At 48.5% G+C, this 15,776-nt stretch overlaps 1 protein-coding gene across 1 annotated transcript in view; it reads right to left on the minus strand.

The window, feature by feature from the left end:
* Positions 1 to 15,776, minus strand: part of LOC142563353 (uncharacterized) — a 34,148-nt gene that overhangs the window by 13,723 nt on the left and 4,649 nt on the right. Inside the window, exons 3-4 of the mRNA XM_075673916.1 lie at positions 5,287 to 5,728; positions 3,737 to 4,158 (exon numbers count right to left, since the gene is read on the minus strand). Coding sequence (XP_075530031.1) covers positions 3,737 to 4,158; positions 5,287 to 5,728 — 864 coding nt within the window. The remainder of the gene's footprint in view (positions 1 to 3,736; positions 4,159 to 5,286; positions 5,729 to 15,776) is intronic.

Genomic DNA, 15,776 nt, shown 5'->3' on the forward strand with positions numbered 1-15,776 from the left:
AATTACAACATCACTAAAGGACCGCTGATACAGAGAAAGATCAGAGCTTACTTCAAGTTCACGTTCACACTTACGTCTGCACGCATGCACTGTCACGCACTGACTAGCACACTCTTCTGCTCACACTAACACGTACCTGTTCATGCTCATAATCACGCCCATCTACGCTCACCGGCGTTCAACAACATTCTAAGCAAGCTGTCGAACCGCACGAAGTATCGGTTCGGTTCGGGTCCAACGTGCACGAATTTCGTTCCGGTTCAGTTCTGGTTTGCACAAATAATGAAGAAAAGTGACTCCCCATCCCGGCTCTGGGAAAGTGCATGTCCAGTGAAGCTGTTGTGAAGCCATCGATACAACGACTGAGGGGGGTATGCAGTGCTTTAATGATGGCTCGGATGCTTATTTTGAGCTTGTTCTTTATTGAAACGCAGGCTGTTCTGTGTGTTCTATGGGTGATTGCAAAGAATGTATGCACTGTTCGCTTTAGTTTGCTGAGCGCTTCGCCTTAAGGGGGTACGAGTCATTGCATTTTAACGCGACAGAGCTAAAGGGCCCCTGTCGCAGAAAATCCGTGTTTACAAATAGTTTATTTCAAAAAGAGGCGATACGAACACTGAGTGACAATCACGGCACAATTCCAACTGGACGATAACATATATAAAGTGGGAAGCATTGTATACACGACACGTTTTCACAGAAGCGTCCGAGTCCTCACTCACTAACATGTAACCACACAGGCCCACGGAAACGCACAGCTACACATAAACTAATTGTCACATTTTATAAAATGATGTTCAGTATATACAGTGTACAGGATGGTTTTGTACAATGATGATGTGGCAGAGACCCTTTACATAATTTTGTAGTGATGCTACGAGATGCGTATATACAAAAATGATCATGTATACGAGAGAACGTACACACAGACACGGGCACGTACATGCCATACGCGTCCGTAAGACACCGACAGGCAACGGCATGGCCACTTTCGAAGGAACTCCTCTTCCCAAAGGAAGAACCACTCCCCTGACAGAAACGACAGTAGCTCCGAGTAGAGCTTCTCCAGAAGAGGAAACAGAGCGTGGCGACGATGTCCTGCGGCAACGGCCTCGCACCGGTTACGCCATAGACAAAAGGCCCCCGCAGCAATCAAAAGCCGCGCGAAGCGGCCACGTGAGCTGCGACTAGATGTAATAAAGTGGTTAACTCCAAGGCCACGAAAACCAGCTTGCGCGGCCCTCCTAAATACCCTAGCAAGGACGCATTGCAGCAGCACATGTTTGTAGGATTTATTTAGGTTTACCAGCCATGGTGCCCTGACATATCCGGCGCGGCCGATTCCGCGGCCCCTCCGGTTAAGCGCGCTAGCGTGTTCTCGCGCCCTATGCTCGTGAGCCGTGTTCTTCTTCCCCGGCTCTGGAGGTGATAGCCGCGCCGCTACAAGGCCCCCATCCTAGTGCAAAGCACGGTTGCTGTCGTTTACAGCTTCGCTGTCCAACAACCTCGACAAGCGTGGATTGGAGACCATATTGTTAAACCAAAATGTCAGGCAGGCCAATCCCTGACATAGTGCAGTCTAAAGTGTAGTGAAAGGGAAAAAAAAATGGCTGTGGCTTAGCTAAGTTTAAGCCCAGGATGCGAAGCATACTAACCTTTATTTTAGTTGAACCACTGTTTAGCCTGGTGAACTGCTGTTGCTTGGCTATATTTGGTTCGGCTAGACGAAGAAACAACTCATGCGTTACTCTGCTTCGCCTTCAAGAGTGGAACGCGACAGCGTTCCCGTCGACCCGCCAAGGGGTGTAAGACAATGGGCTACGGCGCAGCGACTACGCGCCCCGCAATGGACGCGGTGAGCGTCGAGCAACGCAGATTTCGGTGTGGCAACGAAATGTGCGCTTGAGCAAGTGACGCACGCCTGAGCCTTAGAAACAGCTCCTTTCTGGTTCGATTCCCACCCAGCCCATCTTGCAAGAGTTGAGCCCAGCTTGCAGCTGTTGTGACGTCAGTGCCCTAGCGGGAGGAGCGGGAGTTAGGCCGCAGTACCATCTGTGCGACCGCAGGCGAGCGCACGAGCTGAGACCCGGCTATGTAGCTACGCGGCCGCAAGCGAGCGCACGAGTTGAGCCTCCGCTTTTGCAGCTGTTATGACGTCATGTGGTAGCTACGCGGCCGCGCGCGGCGCAGCAAGGAAGAGCGTGGTTGTGCGGCTAGTATGCTTCGCATAAAATGGCCTCCACCCCAATAGTAGAACGAAACTACAGAGGAAGCCACCCAGCAACTGAACAAGCTGCAATTCGGGTGGATATGTACTTGCCTCCCCCTTGCAGGCTTCCGCAGAATTGATTTGCCATTCTAAGGCGCAATGTGTTTAATTTATTGCAATATTGTCGATAAACCGGCCCGTACCATTATTTCCTAAATACCGTGCGATTAATTCTCGCTTCTTGTGGGCGCCGCCGAAGCCGCCTTTCAGACACAATGCCGCTCGTGAGCGCTGCTCAGTAACAAGCCAACCTGCTCCATTTCCAACATGTGTGCAGTGCGGTGGCTTTGCCTCAACATACCTACACCTACGGCGGTGTACCTTTTACAGGGGCATAGTGAAATCCAGTTAGACTACATTGAAGCTAATTACACCTGTGGCGTTATTCTTACTTATTTTGCGACTGATTCTCGCTTATTTTCTCGTTGAGACCTACATTTTGACAGCTCTTTCAACTCTCTACGAGGCTCTTGAGGCGCAAAAGCCGTTCTTTTTTCTGGAAGTGTTTACAAAATACCCTCAGATTAAAAATATGGGGTTTTACATGCTGTACCCACAATATGATTATGAGGACCACTGTAATGTGGGGGACTTCCGAATTATATTTTGACCACCTGAGGCTCCTTACCGCGCACCCAATGATCGGAACACGGACGTTTTCCATTTCGCCCTCATAGAAAGTCGGCCGCTGGGGCCGGGATTTAATCCCGCCGCTTAAAGGGCATCTCACCAGGTCTGGCCATTTTTGAGCTGACAAGCGCAGCGCATACAATGCGCGCTAAAAATCGTGCCTGCTAAGTATTACACGCCTTCGCGCCGCGGAAGGAGCTTAAATCTCAAAACAAACACCGTTCGCTCTTCTCTTCGCGGGGGCCGCGCCCCCAGCCAGACAGTCGACGTCAATCGCAAAAGTGCGCCTACGTACATGGCAGTGTTGTGACGTCACTCAGTTACACGTGACGTTGAGAATTATTCAAGGCGACATTAGTGGGGGAATTCGTTTAGTCTGTTAGAATAAATCGTACAAACCGAATGTATGGGTGTTTTTGTATTACTTCGTACCGTAGCAAGAGAGGTGCACTTCCGTTTCGTCTGCTTCTTGCCACCGTCGTGCAATCGCGCGCGCCGAGAACGAAACTATGTCGTTTTCTACCGTCTCGCAGTGCCGCGATCATGCTCTCTCATCCTCTCGCGCCTGCCGCAGTGCTCGTTACGGTGGCACTGACTTACACCGCTAATCACGTGTTCTCGTGCAGAGTGCGCAAAATCGTCTGCTGCGCGAAACAAGGCGAACGCAAGCCACGCGTGCAACTCTATCGGGGCAGCACGATGACGGCGGAGTCGGCGGTTCACTACTTCGGATGCGTCAACGAGGGATCCACGACCTCGTCGGCCGTGGTCGGGACTTATACACGAGGCGCGTGGTGTCGGCGTCGGCAAAAGAGCCCGCCCAGAGGGCGCACTTACCGAATGTGGCAGCCGAGTAGTGGCCGAAGCTGTAGTGGACGGCACACCACGACACGCTGAAGAAGACGTGGTAGAGGAAGTCGAAGGCGAAGTGGGCGAAGACGAACTCGAGGCCCGGGATGCCCGTCATGAGCTGTACGTCTCGAGCCCCGCTCAAGCGCTCGGTGACCGGGAACGAGCCGTACGCGGCGAAGCCCAGCGAGTAGGTCAGAGAGGGCACGACCATCCAGTAGTACCAAGCAACAAATCGCGAAGCGAGGACGAGTGCTTCGCCCCACACACGAGAATATTTCAGGAAAGTGACGGTGACGTTGAACTGCGCCGTTGGCTGCGCTGTGAGCGCGCGAAGCCAGGCCGTGCCCACCAGGTTGACGATGATTGGAAGTGTGACGTCACTCGTCGGGTTGGGAATCATCCGTATGCTGCGCGGATGAGAGATCTCGTTGCGTTGTCAGTGCGCAATGTGTGTCGCGAAGATACACTGCGCGCCGATTTGAGAGACAAGCATTAGTATATTTGCATGTGTAACTATACTCGGTGATTCCATGCAACACTCGCAACTGGGTCTGTCCCTCACCGCAGTTCTGCTGAATGCGCAAGTCACTGCACCTGCCGTTGCAAATTCAGTTCGCGTTCACTTGTCAGGCCTCCTGTCTACAATTTTTGCATGTTCAGTGACAGACTCGAAAAGTCGTCGAGATGCCCGTACTGCACACCTGTGCTCTTACCTACAGCAGGTGCGTTGCGATAATTAGTTTTCTATTAAACTGCACACGCCTCACGTAATATCTATTGGGGGAAACATTCGACTTACGAAACTGTAAATCAAAGAAGGAAGCAAACAGAAATGCTAAAACGGCCTGTTCTCTCTTTTTATGTGCGCCTTGCTCTGTGTTACGGTCACCCGACCAACTTTGCAGCAGCAGGGAACGTACAAACAAAGTACCACATCTTGTGGCATTCATCTAAATTATATGACAAGGTCTGGCCAATTCTGTTTACTTGAACAATAGCTTCCCAATACGGCTACCATCGTTGTAAACACGTCATTTTCTAACGCGATTTTTTTTTCGCAGGTAGATGTGGGAAGCAAATGAGTTCAGCAGAATACACGACACCACGCTGTTAACTCAGCGGTGCATGGGATTTGGCGCAAGTTGATGACAGAACGGTGGTTTACATTTCTCTCGGCGTAATCTGCAAGGAATAACGGTGACGGACGCGTAAACTAAGCCTCCATAACACTGTTAGACACTGAAATAGCACCTGTGTAATAGTGAGGGATGTCCAAGATGAGATTTCAGCGCTGCCAGCGCGAATGCGTTTAATACAGTACAACAAGAGTGTCCCGAGGAAACGGTCCGTTGCGAGCCATCGCCCCGCATTGTCGTTTTTTTTTTCGTACGTCCTCCCTGGCCGCGTCACCGTCTGTTCGCGCTGCGTTGGGGAAATTAGTCCCCGCACCCAACTGCCCCAATTCAGCGTGCACACGTCTTAAGCCTAACGCAACAGTATACGCCGGCGGCCTCACATCGAGTCCGCACACTCACACGTTCGACTCGAACGCCACGCCCATTGAGTACGTGGTAATGTAGCTGTGCAAGTCGTCCTCGATGGAATCGCGGAGCTCCTTCCTCACGTCTTTCGCGGAGCGCACGCCGCAGCCCTCGGACTCGACGAGCGCCCGCAGTCTCTGGCTCACGTTGGTGGGCGGCGACTCGCCGAGCACGACCACGGACTCCGGGAAGTGGGCGCCCAGTTTAATCGGGACGTCGGCGGAAGCTGCCGCGCTGTTCCACCTCAGCAGCAGGTTCTGAGGGTTCGAACGCCACGAGTCCAGAGCCAACAGTGCAAGCGGCAGGAGGAAGAAGAAGAAGAAGAGGTCCCAGCTGCGAGCGAGGCTCAGGAGCCGCTTGGCGAACAGGGCGCCGAACGACCGTGCGCCCGTGCGCTCTTTCGTGATGGGCTTGCAAACAGCGTCGATGTCTTTTCCTGCAAGCCGCGCGCGAGATTCGCGAGTTTATTGATTGGTGACTGGAACTTCCATTGACGAAATGAATGCCGGTAACGGATTTCAGAACGCGAACGAAATAGCGCATAAATTCTGAGTTTTTTTGTTGACTTAACTACTTCCCTAAACTACAAGAATATTGGTAATCTGAGAGAGAGACAATGTTCATTAAGGAGCAGTAAAAGAATGAGCCAGAATGTATGTGTCTCATATATCTGGCTCATTTACTGAAAATGAAGTATGTAGACTTACTTTAGGTGCTATGGGTTTTACGTACGGGAAATAAATGTGACTCCTATCATGGCCGCAGGGTAAACGAATCAAATGTAGCAATTTGACCTCTCCGAAAACACGCACACGCAAATATTGAAGAAAGCTTTGCCTAAAACAGGCACAGAAACAACGTAAGTTGCTCTTCGGGAAGAGGTAACCAGTACACTAGCCGGTGTGAACACAAGGCTAACTACTCAATTGCTCTTGCGTATATTCTTCCAAATGGCAGGCTCCATGTGTAGCAAGTAACTGGATGGATGATTTAGCGTTACCGCCATGTTCTGATAAAGCAGTACATGTTGGTCACTCCGCACTGCCTCTGTGATTCGGCAGGATTTTCTGCGAACCACCTTTCTTGAAGAGATGACGCGATGCTGTTGTTTCAGGTATATGTTAAGAATCAAGGAACAAGCCGCGTTAGCAGAGGGGAAAACTGTTTGCAAACCATGTACTCCCTTTCTAATTTTGAACGTTTAGCAGGAGCAACAGAATTTTGTATTCATCCTCGTTATTAATGGTTATTAGCGAGCGAAAACATTTGCACTTCTATGAGCACTTGAATACGTATAAATTTGTTCAGGTGGGCTCCTTGTCGGCAACTGTGTTCGAGCTGCCAGTGTCTGCAATAAAAATTTCCTCTCGACTTCCTTGAGCTGTCTCACAGAAGCAGCCAGCGTATGCCTTCTTATATTTCTTTTACCAACACTAAATTGGGGCACGCCCTGTTCTCTCCTCCCTGCAGCATTACCTGCCGTCTGAACCATTGCTTAATTGTTCATGTGTCGTTCTGCCAGACCAATCTACACACGCGTTCCTTCGTGCAGAAGGTGTCACCTGAGTGGATTTACCTTTAAGCGTACATCACTCAGTAACCCTGTTCATTTTTTGAAGGCTACCATTTTAAACACAATTTTAATTCGAGCAGACGTTCTTTTTTTTTTGGCCCAACATTAGCCACAAATCACAGCACCAACTCGGAGACTACACGCTACGTCCAAAGGGTGTCCAGCTAAGACTCGTGTGTCCAAAGACGAGTATACTGTTAAGCAAATGTACACCCTTTGGGGTGTATATTTGGCAGACAATAATAGTCATCTGTCTTGCTTGCGTTTCCTTCCTTGAAAACGCTGCGCTCGCTACTTTCCTGTCGAGAATGCTCTGTCATGCGGATAACGGGCATGCCGTTCGTGACCGGGAAGTACCGGGCTCGCCGAGTTAAACAAAGGAATTGCGGACAAGACAGATGACGATTACTGTTGTGTGGCATAAGAGGGTAATTTTGCTAAAAAGTATAGTGAGGCGCACTGGAGTCAGGTTAAATATCTAGAAGTGGACGCTCTGAAAGGAGTAAGTGCGAGCCAGACGTTCGCTGTTGCGTCGGCACTGCAGGCATTTCCGAACGTACGCCAACATCCGCGGGATACTGCATCTGAACCCGGTTCGGCCACGCTTAAAATTAAACGCCAAGATGCTTTGCCTTTCAGTTTCCCACAGAGATGAGCGTGTACTCTGCGCAACGCTCTAACCAACGCGGTCGACTTAGAGACAATACATGAGACGAGTGGTGTGCACCAACATTTGTTTGTTTGTCGGAGCTATGGCGCCTTCTGGCTTCCACACCTGCCATGAGCGTCGCGCGTTCGCACGTTAGCGTCACCCAACGAGGAGCTGCGAGGCTAGTCAAGAACTCGGCTATTCGACTTATTTGCGTTGAATGCGCTGCGGTGGAGAGGCGATGAGGTGCAAAGGGACGCAGAAATCACTACATCCGCATTTCTTAGCGGGCTCGGAAGCGAGAAGTGTGGAATGGATCCCGTCGGGGTGACGCTTCTTGCCGAGAGGTTTCATGTAGCCTATCTCTCACATGGTGGCGCCGCTGGGTATGGCAGTGGCGACAGGACAGCTCGCTCTATAATTATCGGGCGCGTTCTCACGATGATGTCGGCGCTTCGAACGATCACGCGTGAAGCGACGTCGATGGTGAGCTCCGATGAATACTGTAGTGCACTTCTGTCCCAACCGCACTCGAACACGTACAATGTCCGAGCAGGTCTTTATGATCAGTCTGATACTGGCAGAGGAGGGAGAGATCGATTGTGAGGTCCCATTGCCTCGGAATTGACGTAGGAGGGGTGCCCGTCTGTTCCGGTCTGGATGCGCCTGAAAACCATCGCGCCCCCTCGAGAGATATCTTAAGAGGGGATAGGGCATGCGACGCCGCCGCCACATAAGCGGCGCGTTTTACCCTGGGCTTTTTACAGCTCGAAGGTGGGGTACAGTATTGGGTGGAATGGAGGCAGGTAAGATGTCAGACTGTTAGGCTATTTGGCTTGCCTGCAGAGAAGAAGCGCGCACGCAAGCCAGTGGGTTGTTTCATTTCCATCCTGCCGGAAGGCCTCTCGAAGAAGCCGTCCACACTCCGCTTCCTGTACGAGGTGACGCCGTTTCTGGACCTTCACGTCTACAAAGACGCCTCCATCAATCCAGACACTGTCTGCTACAATCTCCTGCCTGATGCAGGCCCTTCGGCGCTTTGTGTCGGCTGCCTTTCGCGGCCATGTCTCCCGCTGCAAATGTGGCTGGCCTGCACCTGGCTGCCGACCTGCTTGCAGATGAATTCCCTGATGTCCTTGTAGTTTTCGTTTGCACTATCGCGACCCGCGCTCGTGGCTCTTCAACCAGCAGATATTGCCGTTCTTGGAGCTAGCCTGCTGTCGACATAGCTTCATCACCTTGTTTCGAGAAGCTTAGAGGTCAGCTTGCAATTTGTGCGGCACCCGCACAACACGAAACGACAGAAAATGAAGTACGCAGGACAAGCTACACAGTTCAGAGGATGGGCACGTACCAGCTTGCTCAGTTTTCAATCCTAATGGCTTGGAATCCTAATGGTCCCGAACTCGGGCACTTAGCACCACCTGGCGGAGGGCGCGGCAGTGAAGTTGGATGGCACATGGCGGCGGCACGGCCGAGGGCGACAACACAGGCACTGACATCCTACCCAGTTCATGGCTAGTCATCATCATCATAATCATCATGATCATCATCATCATCAACAAAAACAACAACAACCTATTTTAACACCACTGCAGGGCGAAGGCCTCTCCCTTCGATCTCCAATTACCCCTGTGCTGCGCCAACCGATTCCAACGTGCGCCTGCGAATTTCTGAATTTCATCGGCACACTTGGTCTTTTGCCGTCCTCGACCGCATTTCCCTTCTCTTGGCACCCGTCCTGTAACCCTAACAGTGCACCGGTTATCTGACCTACGCATTACGTGACCTGCCGAGCGCCATTTCTTTCTCTTAATGTCGATTAGGACCTCGGCTATGCCCGTTTGCTCTCTGATCCACACCACTCTCTTCCTCTCATTTAACGCTACGCCTGTAATTCTTCGTTCCCTCTCTCTTCGTGTGGTCCTTAACTTGCTTTCGAGCTTCTTTGTCAGTCTCCTAGTTTCTGCCCCATATGTTAGCACTGGTAGAATGCATTTTGTTTTTAGTGATAATGATAAGCTTCCAGTAAGGATCTGAGTATGTCTGTCATTTCCTCGAGTTTTTTAATTCTTAATGTGGTAATCTGGAACTCGCCATCTCCAGTACTCAATCATCGCCAGGCTTGGAGTCGCGCCTGACATCGGCTAAAACGCTGAGAACCAGTGAGGCTATACTAATCGAATTAGGAAGGCCCACTAAGCTTCAACAACGTCACTCCCTCACGAGAACAGGAATTGGCCTCCTTGGTGCAGTATTCGGCCGCTACTTCCCTCATCACTCCTACAATTAAACCATGGCCCTCACTCCCCAGCAGCTGCGGAGCACCTGACCAAGGCGGCGGTCAGACCTGTAACGCAGCAGAGGGTGCTAAGAGTCTCTGGACCCGGACAGGCCTCGAATGGAAACTGACCCTTGCAACCCTGAACACCCGAAATCTTTCGAGTGAGGCCAACTTAGCAGGACTCTATGAGGAACTATCAGGCATTGTTTGAGATATCCTTGGCCTTAGTGAGTTTAGAAGAACTGGTGAGGCTTATACAGTGCTGACTAACGGCCACGTCCTCTGTTATAGAGAACTCCCAGATAGGAAGTAATACGGGGTAGGATTCCTAATACATAAGGACATAGAGAGCATTATTGACCAATTCTACAGCATTAATGAGAGGGTAGCAGTAGCCGTAATAAAACTTAATAAGAGGTATAGATTAAAGATAGTTGAAGCTACGCTGCATCACACGTGTGCACTCGCCATCTCCTGTCACAGTACGAGCACCGATACGCCTAATAAGTGTGCTGGCACGCATTCAGAGCTTTTTCGATTGTGCTTGTGGCGATTTGAGCCTTTAAGGAACCATGAAACGATTTTGACGCTTTTGTACAAACGTACTGAGTGGTTAGAGTAGGTCCTTTTGATCATTAATTGACGCATCTAAGTGCTCCGTGTAAAGCGTGTAATTTCTTATAAGATTTTAAAAATGTACCTCGCTGCCGATCGCAGCACAATGCTTGGCAGAATTTTCAGCCACCCCTACCAATATGACGTAAATCACCTAATTGACGTCAGTAGGGCGAGCTATGCGATTCGCTGCCCAGGGCGCGTCATCGATAATTTTTCCACCTTTATGATGAACAAATGATGTTCGTAATAGTTGGAATGTTAGGTAATTTGTTTTTATAAAAAGAAAGTAACAGAAAGAGAATGCACAAGAACAATTTCCCACTACACTTATGCACTTCCGCCACACAGCGAGCGTCGTCTGCTTGTGTTACAACGTGCGCCATTTTGACGATAGCTCCGCGGTCAGAGTCGGTCTCAGTCTTTTTGCGAGCACTATGATTCGACTTTGTTGCGTTGTGGACTGAAAACGTAGCGACTGGCAATATGTAAAGCTGCGACATCGTGTCCCTCTGCGAGGCAGCAGACGAACGGAGTGGCTGCAGCGCATCTGACTGGCGTTATCCGACCGGCGCCAGGATTTGCAATTAACGCAATAGCGTTTCGCGATTCCGGTATTAGGGTAAACGCAAGTGCAAGGGGACAGGGCGTGGCCGTTTGACAGTGTCGTTTCACGGGATGAGCAGAAGCGCAAATGTGAATGGTCTGCGCGGTGCAGCCACCTGGTGGCACAGAGCTCAACCACACACAGTAGCAGTAACGAAAATGTCTTCCTTGCTGCTGGTGTAAATTTTTCGCAGGAGTGTAATCGCTAACAGGTTGTTTTTGTACATGTTTAATACGTTTAGCAATATTAGCGTTTTGTTTGGCTGGTTAAGATAGGCGCAGACAGGTTGGCTGTACCGTGCAGACCGATCAGGTCGCTCACGTACGCCTACGCCAAAGTTCCTTCATCAGCTTGAGTTTATGCCTCCAGCCATCCGTCGATACGCCCAGCTTGCCTGTGGTTACCGGAATACCAGACACGTTCGGCGCTGCGACAGAATGCTCGCAAGGCACGCTGCTTCGATAACTTTCGTCTGGGGTCGATTGCCAAGCAGCTGGCGGAGAGTTTGGAGAGACTTCGTGCGCTCGCTCCTAGTGAACCGGAAGTCAACGATACGACGTGCCACAATGACGCGGAGCCAGTGAAGGCGGAGCTTAGCCCCGATCACTCGGCGAACGAGTTGAGGAGAAAATGCATGACCATGGAGGAGGGCAGCTTGTAATCGTCCGTAGCTCTCTTAATATGATCCGTTTCAGACAAATTGTGGTGCGAATGACTAAGTTTATCTGTACCTTACGAGTCTACAATATTTGTCCGAACCGTTTGAGGGGCCCTTTAATAAGAGGTATACATTGAAGGTGGTAGAAGCATACGCTCCAACCTCCAGTCATGATGATGACGAAGTAGATCGGTTTTATGAAGATGTGGAATTAGCCATGAGAAAAGCACAAACTCAGCATACTACAGTAATGGGCGACTTCAATGCAAAAGTGGGGGAAAAGCAAGCTGGAGAACAGGCAATTCACAGCGTGTTTACAGGAGGTATTCAGAGACCTGGATTGGGAAGAATTGGGGATAAGAGTTAATCGAGAATACCTTAGTAACTTGCGATTCGCTGATATTACCTTGCTTAGTAACTTATGGGACCAACTGCAATGCATGCTCACTGGCCTGGAGAGGCAAAGCCGAAGGGTGGGTCTAAAAATTAATCTGCAGAAAACTAAAGTAATGTTTAACAGTCTCGGAAGAGAACAGCAGTTTACGATAGGTAGTGAGGCACTGGAAGTGCTAAGGGAATACGTCTACTTAGAGCAGGTAGTGACTGCGGATCCGGATCATGAGACTGAAATAATCAGAAGAATAAGAATGGGCTGGGGTGCGTTTGGCAGGAATTCTCAGATCATGAACAGCAGGTTGCCATTATCCCTCAAGAGAAAAAGTTTATAATAGCTGTGTCTTACCAGTACTCACGTACGGGGCAGAAACCTGGAGGCTTACGAAAAGGGTCCTACCTAAATTGAGGACGACGCAACGAGCTATGGAAAGAAGAATGATAGGTGTAACGTTAAGGGATAAGAAAAGAGCAGATTGGGTGAGGGAACAAACACGAGTTAATGATATCTTAGTTGCAATCAAGAAAAAGAAATGGGGCATGGGCAGGACACGTAATGAGGAGGGAAGATAACCGATGGTCATCAAGAGTTACGGAATGGATTCCAAGGGAAGGGAAGCGTAGTAGAGGGCGGCAGAAAGTTAGGTGGGCGGATGAGATTAAGAAGTTTGCAGGGACAACATCGCCACAATTAGGACATGACCGGGGTAGTTGGAGGAGTATGGGAGAGGCCTTTGCCCTGCAGTGGGCGTAACCAGGCTGATGATGATGATGATGATGATGATGATGAACAGGCAATTGGCTCTGGAAACACGAGAGGAGAGATGTTGGTAGAATTCGCAGAAAGGAAGAAGCTACTAATAATAAACACCTTCTTCAGAAAGCGTAGCAACAAAAATGGAACTGGAAAAACCCTAATGGTCAAACAAGGAATGAAATCAATTTCATACTTTCTACCAATCCCAGCATAGTGCAGAATGCAGAAGTGTTAGGTAGGGTAAAGTGCAGTGATCATAGGTTAGTGAGGTCTAGGATTTACTCGAATTTGAAGAGAGAAAGAGTAAAATTGGTCACGAAGAAACAGGCCAACCTAGGCGCAATAAGAATAAAAGCGGACAAATTCAGGCCGTTACTTGCAAACAAATATGCAGCCTTAAAACAGCGAGATGTAGACGACATAGAGGTAATGAATGAAACCATAACTAGGCTTGCTTCAAAAGCAGCACTTGAAGTGGGAGGCAATGCACCAAGGCAACCAGTAGGAAAGCTCTCCCAAGAACCAAAGGACTCAATAAAGAAACGACAAAGAATGAAACAGTCCAACTCGAGAGATCACATAGAATTCGCGGAATTGTCAGAACTGATGAACACGGAGAAAATAAAGGATGTCCAAAAGTATAACGCAAGAAAGACTGAGGAAGCAGTAATAAATGGACGCAGCATGAGATCATTCAGAAGAAAACTTGGCATAGGACAAGCCAAAATATATACCGTCAAAGATAAGCAGGGAAACATCATCAGTAATTTTGAATATATAGTAAAAGCCACGGAAGAATTATATACTGACCTGTACAATACCTAGAGCAGCCAGGTCACCTTCCTTGAAAGTAGTAATGAACAGGTTACAGAGGCTCCTCTATAAATTGCGATGAAGTTAGAAGGGCTTTAGAAGACATGAAATGAGGAAAGGCGGCTGGTGAAGATGGAATAGCAGTCGATTTAATCAAAGATGAAGGAGACATCATGCTTGAAAAGTTTGCGGCTCTCTCTATACGAAGTGACTATCGACTTCAAGGGTCCCAGAGAACTGGAAGAATGCCAACATTATACTAATCCACAAAAAGGGAGACGTTAAAGAATCGAAAAATTACAAGCCCATTAGCTTACTTCCAGTATTGTATAATATATTCGCGAAGATAATTTCGAATAGAACAAGGGCAACTATTGACTTCAGTCAACCAAGGAAGCACGCTGGCTTCAGGAAGAGATACTGTACAATGGATCACATCCATGGTAATCAATCAGGTAATCGATAAATCTGCAGAGTACAATCCATCTCTCTACATGGTATTCATAGGTTCCGAAAAGGCATTTGATTCAGTAGAGATGCCAGCAGTGATAGAGACACTACGTAATCAAGGAATAGAGGAAGCTGACGTAAATATTGACACTGTACTTATATTTATCGGGCGACCACGTTTCGCCGCCTAACAAATGTAATCGCACAGCGTGGGAAGCGCCTGCATGTCCCTAAGCCGTGTCAGTATGTCCCTAAGACACGTGTCAATATTTTGGAAAGCATCTACAAAGATTCTACAGTTACCTTAATTCTCCACAGGAAAATTAGGAAGATGCCTATAAAGAAAAGGGTCAGACAAGGAGACACAATCTCTCCAATGTTATTCACTGCGGGCTTGGAAGAAGTATTGAAGCTATTAAATTGAGACGGCTTAGGGACAAGGATCAAAGGCGAATATCTCAGCAACCTTCGGTTTGCACATGACATTGTCCTATTCATTAACATTGGGGACGAGTTACAAGAAATGACTGAGGATCTTAACAGAGTGAGTGTAAGAGTGGGGTTGAAGATTAATATGCTGGAAACCAAAATAATGATCAATAGCCTGGCAAAGAAACAAGAGTTCAGGATCACCAGCCGGTCTCTAGAGTACGCGAAGGGATACTTTTACCTAGGTTAATTACCCACAGGATACCCTGATCATGAGAAGGAAACTTACAGAATAAAATTTGGATGGAGTTATACTCATTTCTTATTATATCCTTAGCTGCTGACTAATGCAACGAGTTATCTGCATGGGAAAGTATCAGTTCACACCATTCTCGTGTTCATACGACATCTACAACTCACCTAACTTACTCTTTTTTGTGGAAGTGGTTGCAAAACAACCAGATACCAGATACGCGAACCCTGTGGGAAGTCAGCTAAGAAGACCGTGTGTTCGAAATATGAAAGGAGCTCAGAATCATGCAACATCTGGTGGAATGAAGAATGGTAAGCATAACTCTAAAACAAACGTAATTCTAACGCAACGTTAGATACATACGCAAACTGTGTCCTGCCAGTAATGCTTTTACGTGAGGTTTGCGGGGACCCACAGAGCTGAGTAGGTCATGTAGTGCGTATAGAATGCAACCAATGGTCTGTTATAGTGAGCAGATTCGGTGGCATTGTTAAAAAAAAAAGGCATTCGAGATGGGAGCTGAGAGGGGAGCATTCGAGTGAACAGCTGAGATTATTAAATATGCATGCGTATGATAATAAAATCCGGAGCAAGGCAAGGGCGACTGGAAATCGCTGGCTAGACTTTCACGCAGTTACATAAGCAATGCATAATGATCAATATGTGCGAGTTCAAAATTGTGCGTTGATTTCTTGCTGCAACACCATCAACGACCACTGTGCATGTGATGCGACCGCAACTCCATAGTTACCGGTGTATCAGATAACCTTTCTCGTTGGCTTAGTATGCCTAAACTACGCCTAAATGCAGTAACTATACTGATACTTGTTTTCATACAACTGTCAGAAAAATTGTGGATAATATTGGGGGCAATTATCTTTAGATGATCAGGAACCCTCATATTCGTGCGTAATATTCTGCCTTGCATCGCCAAGAAACGCCAATTTCTTTATTCAGTAACTACACTCATTAACAACACCTATAACATTCTTTGTAGTAACCG

This window comes from Dermacentor variabilis, chromosome 11, assembly GCF_050947875.1.
Source record: "Dermacentor variabilis isolate Ectoservices chromosome 11, ASM5094787v1, whole genome shotgun sequence".
NCBI classification, from domain to species: Eukaryota; Metazoa; Arthropoda; class Arachnida; order Ixodida; family Ixodidae; genus Dermacentor; species Dermacentor variabilis.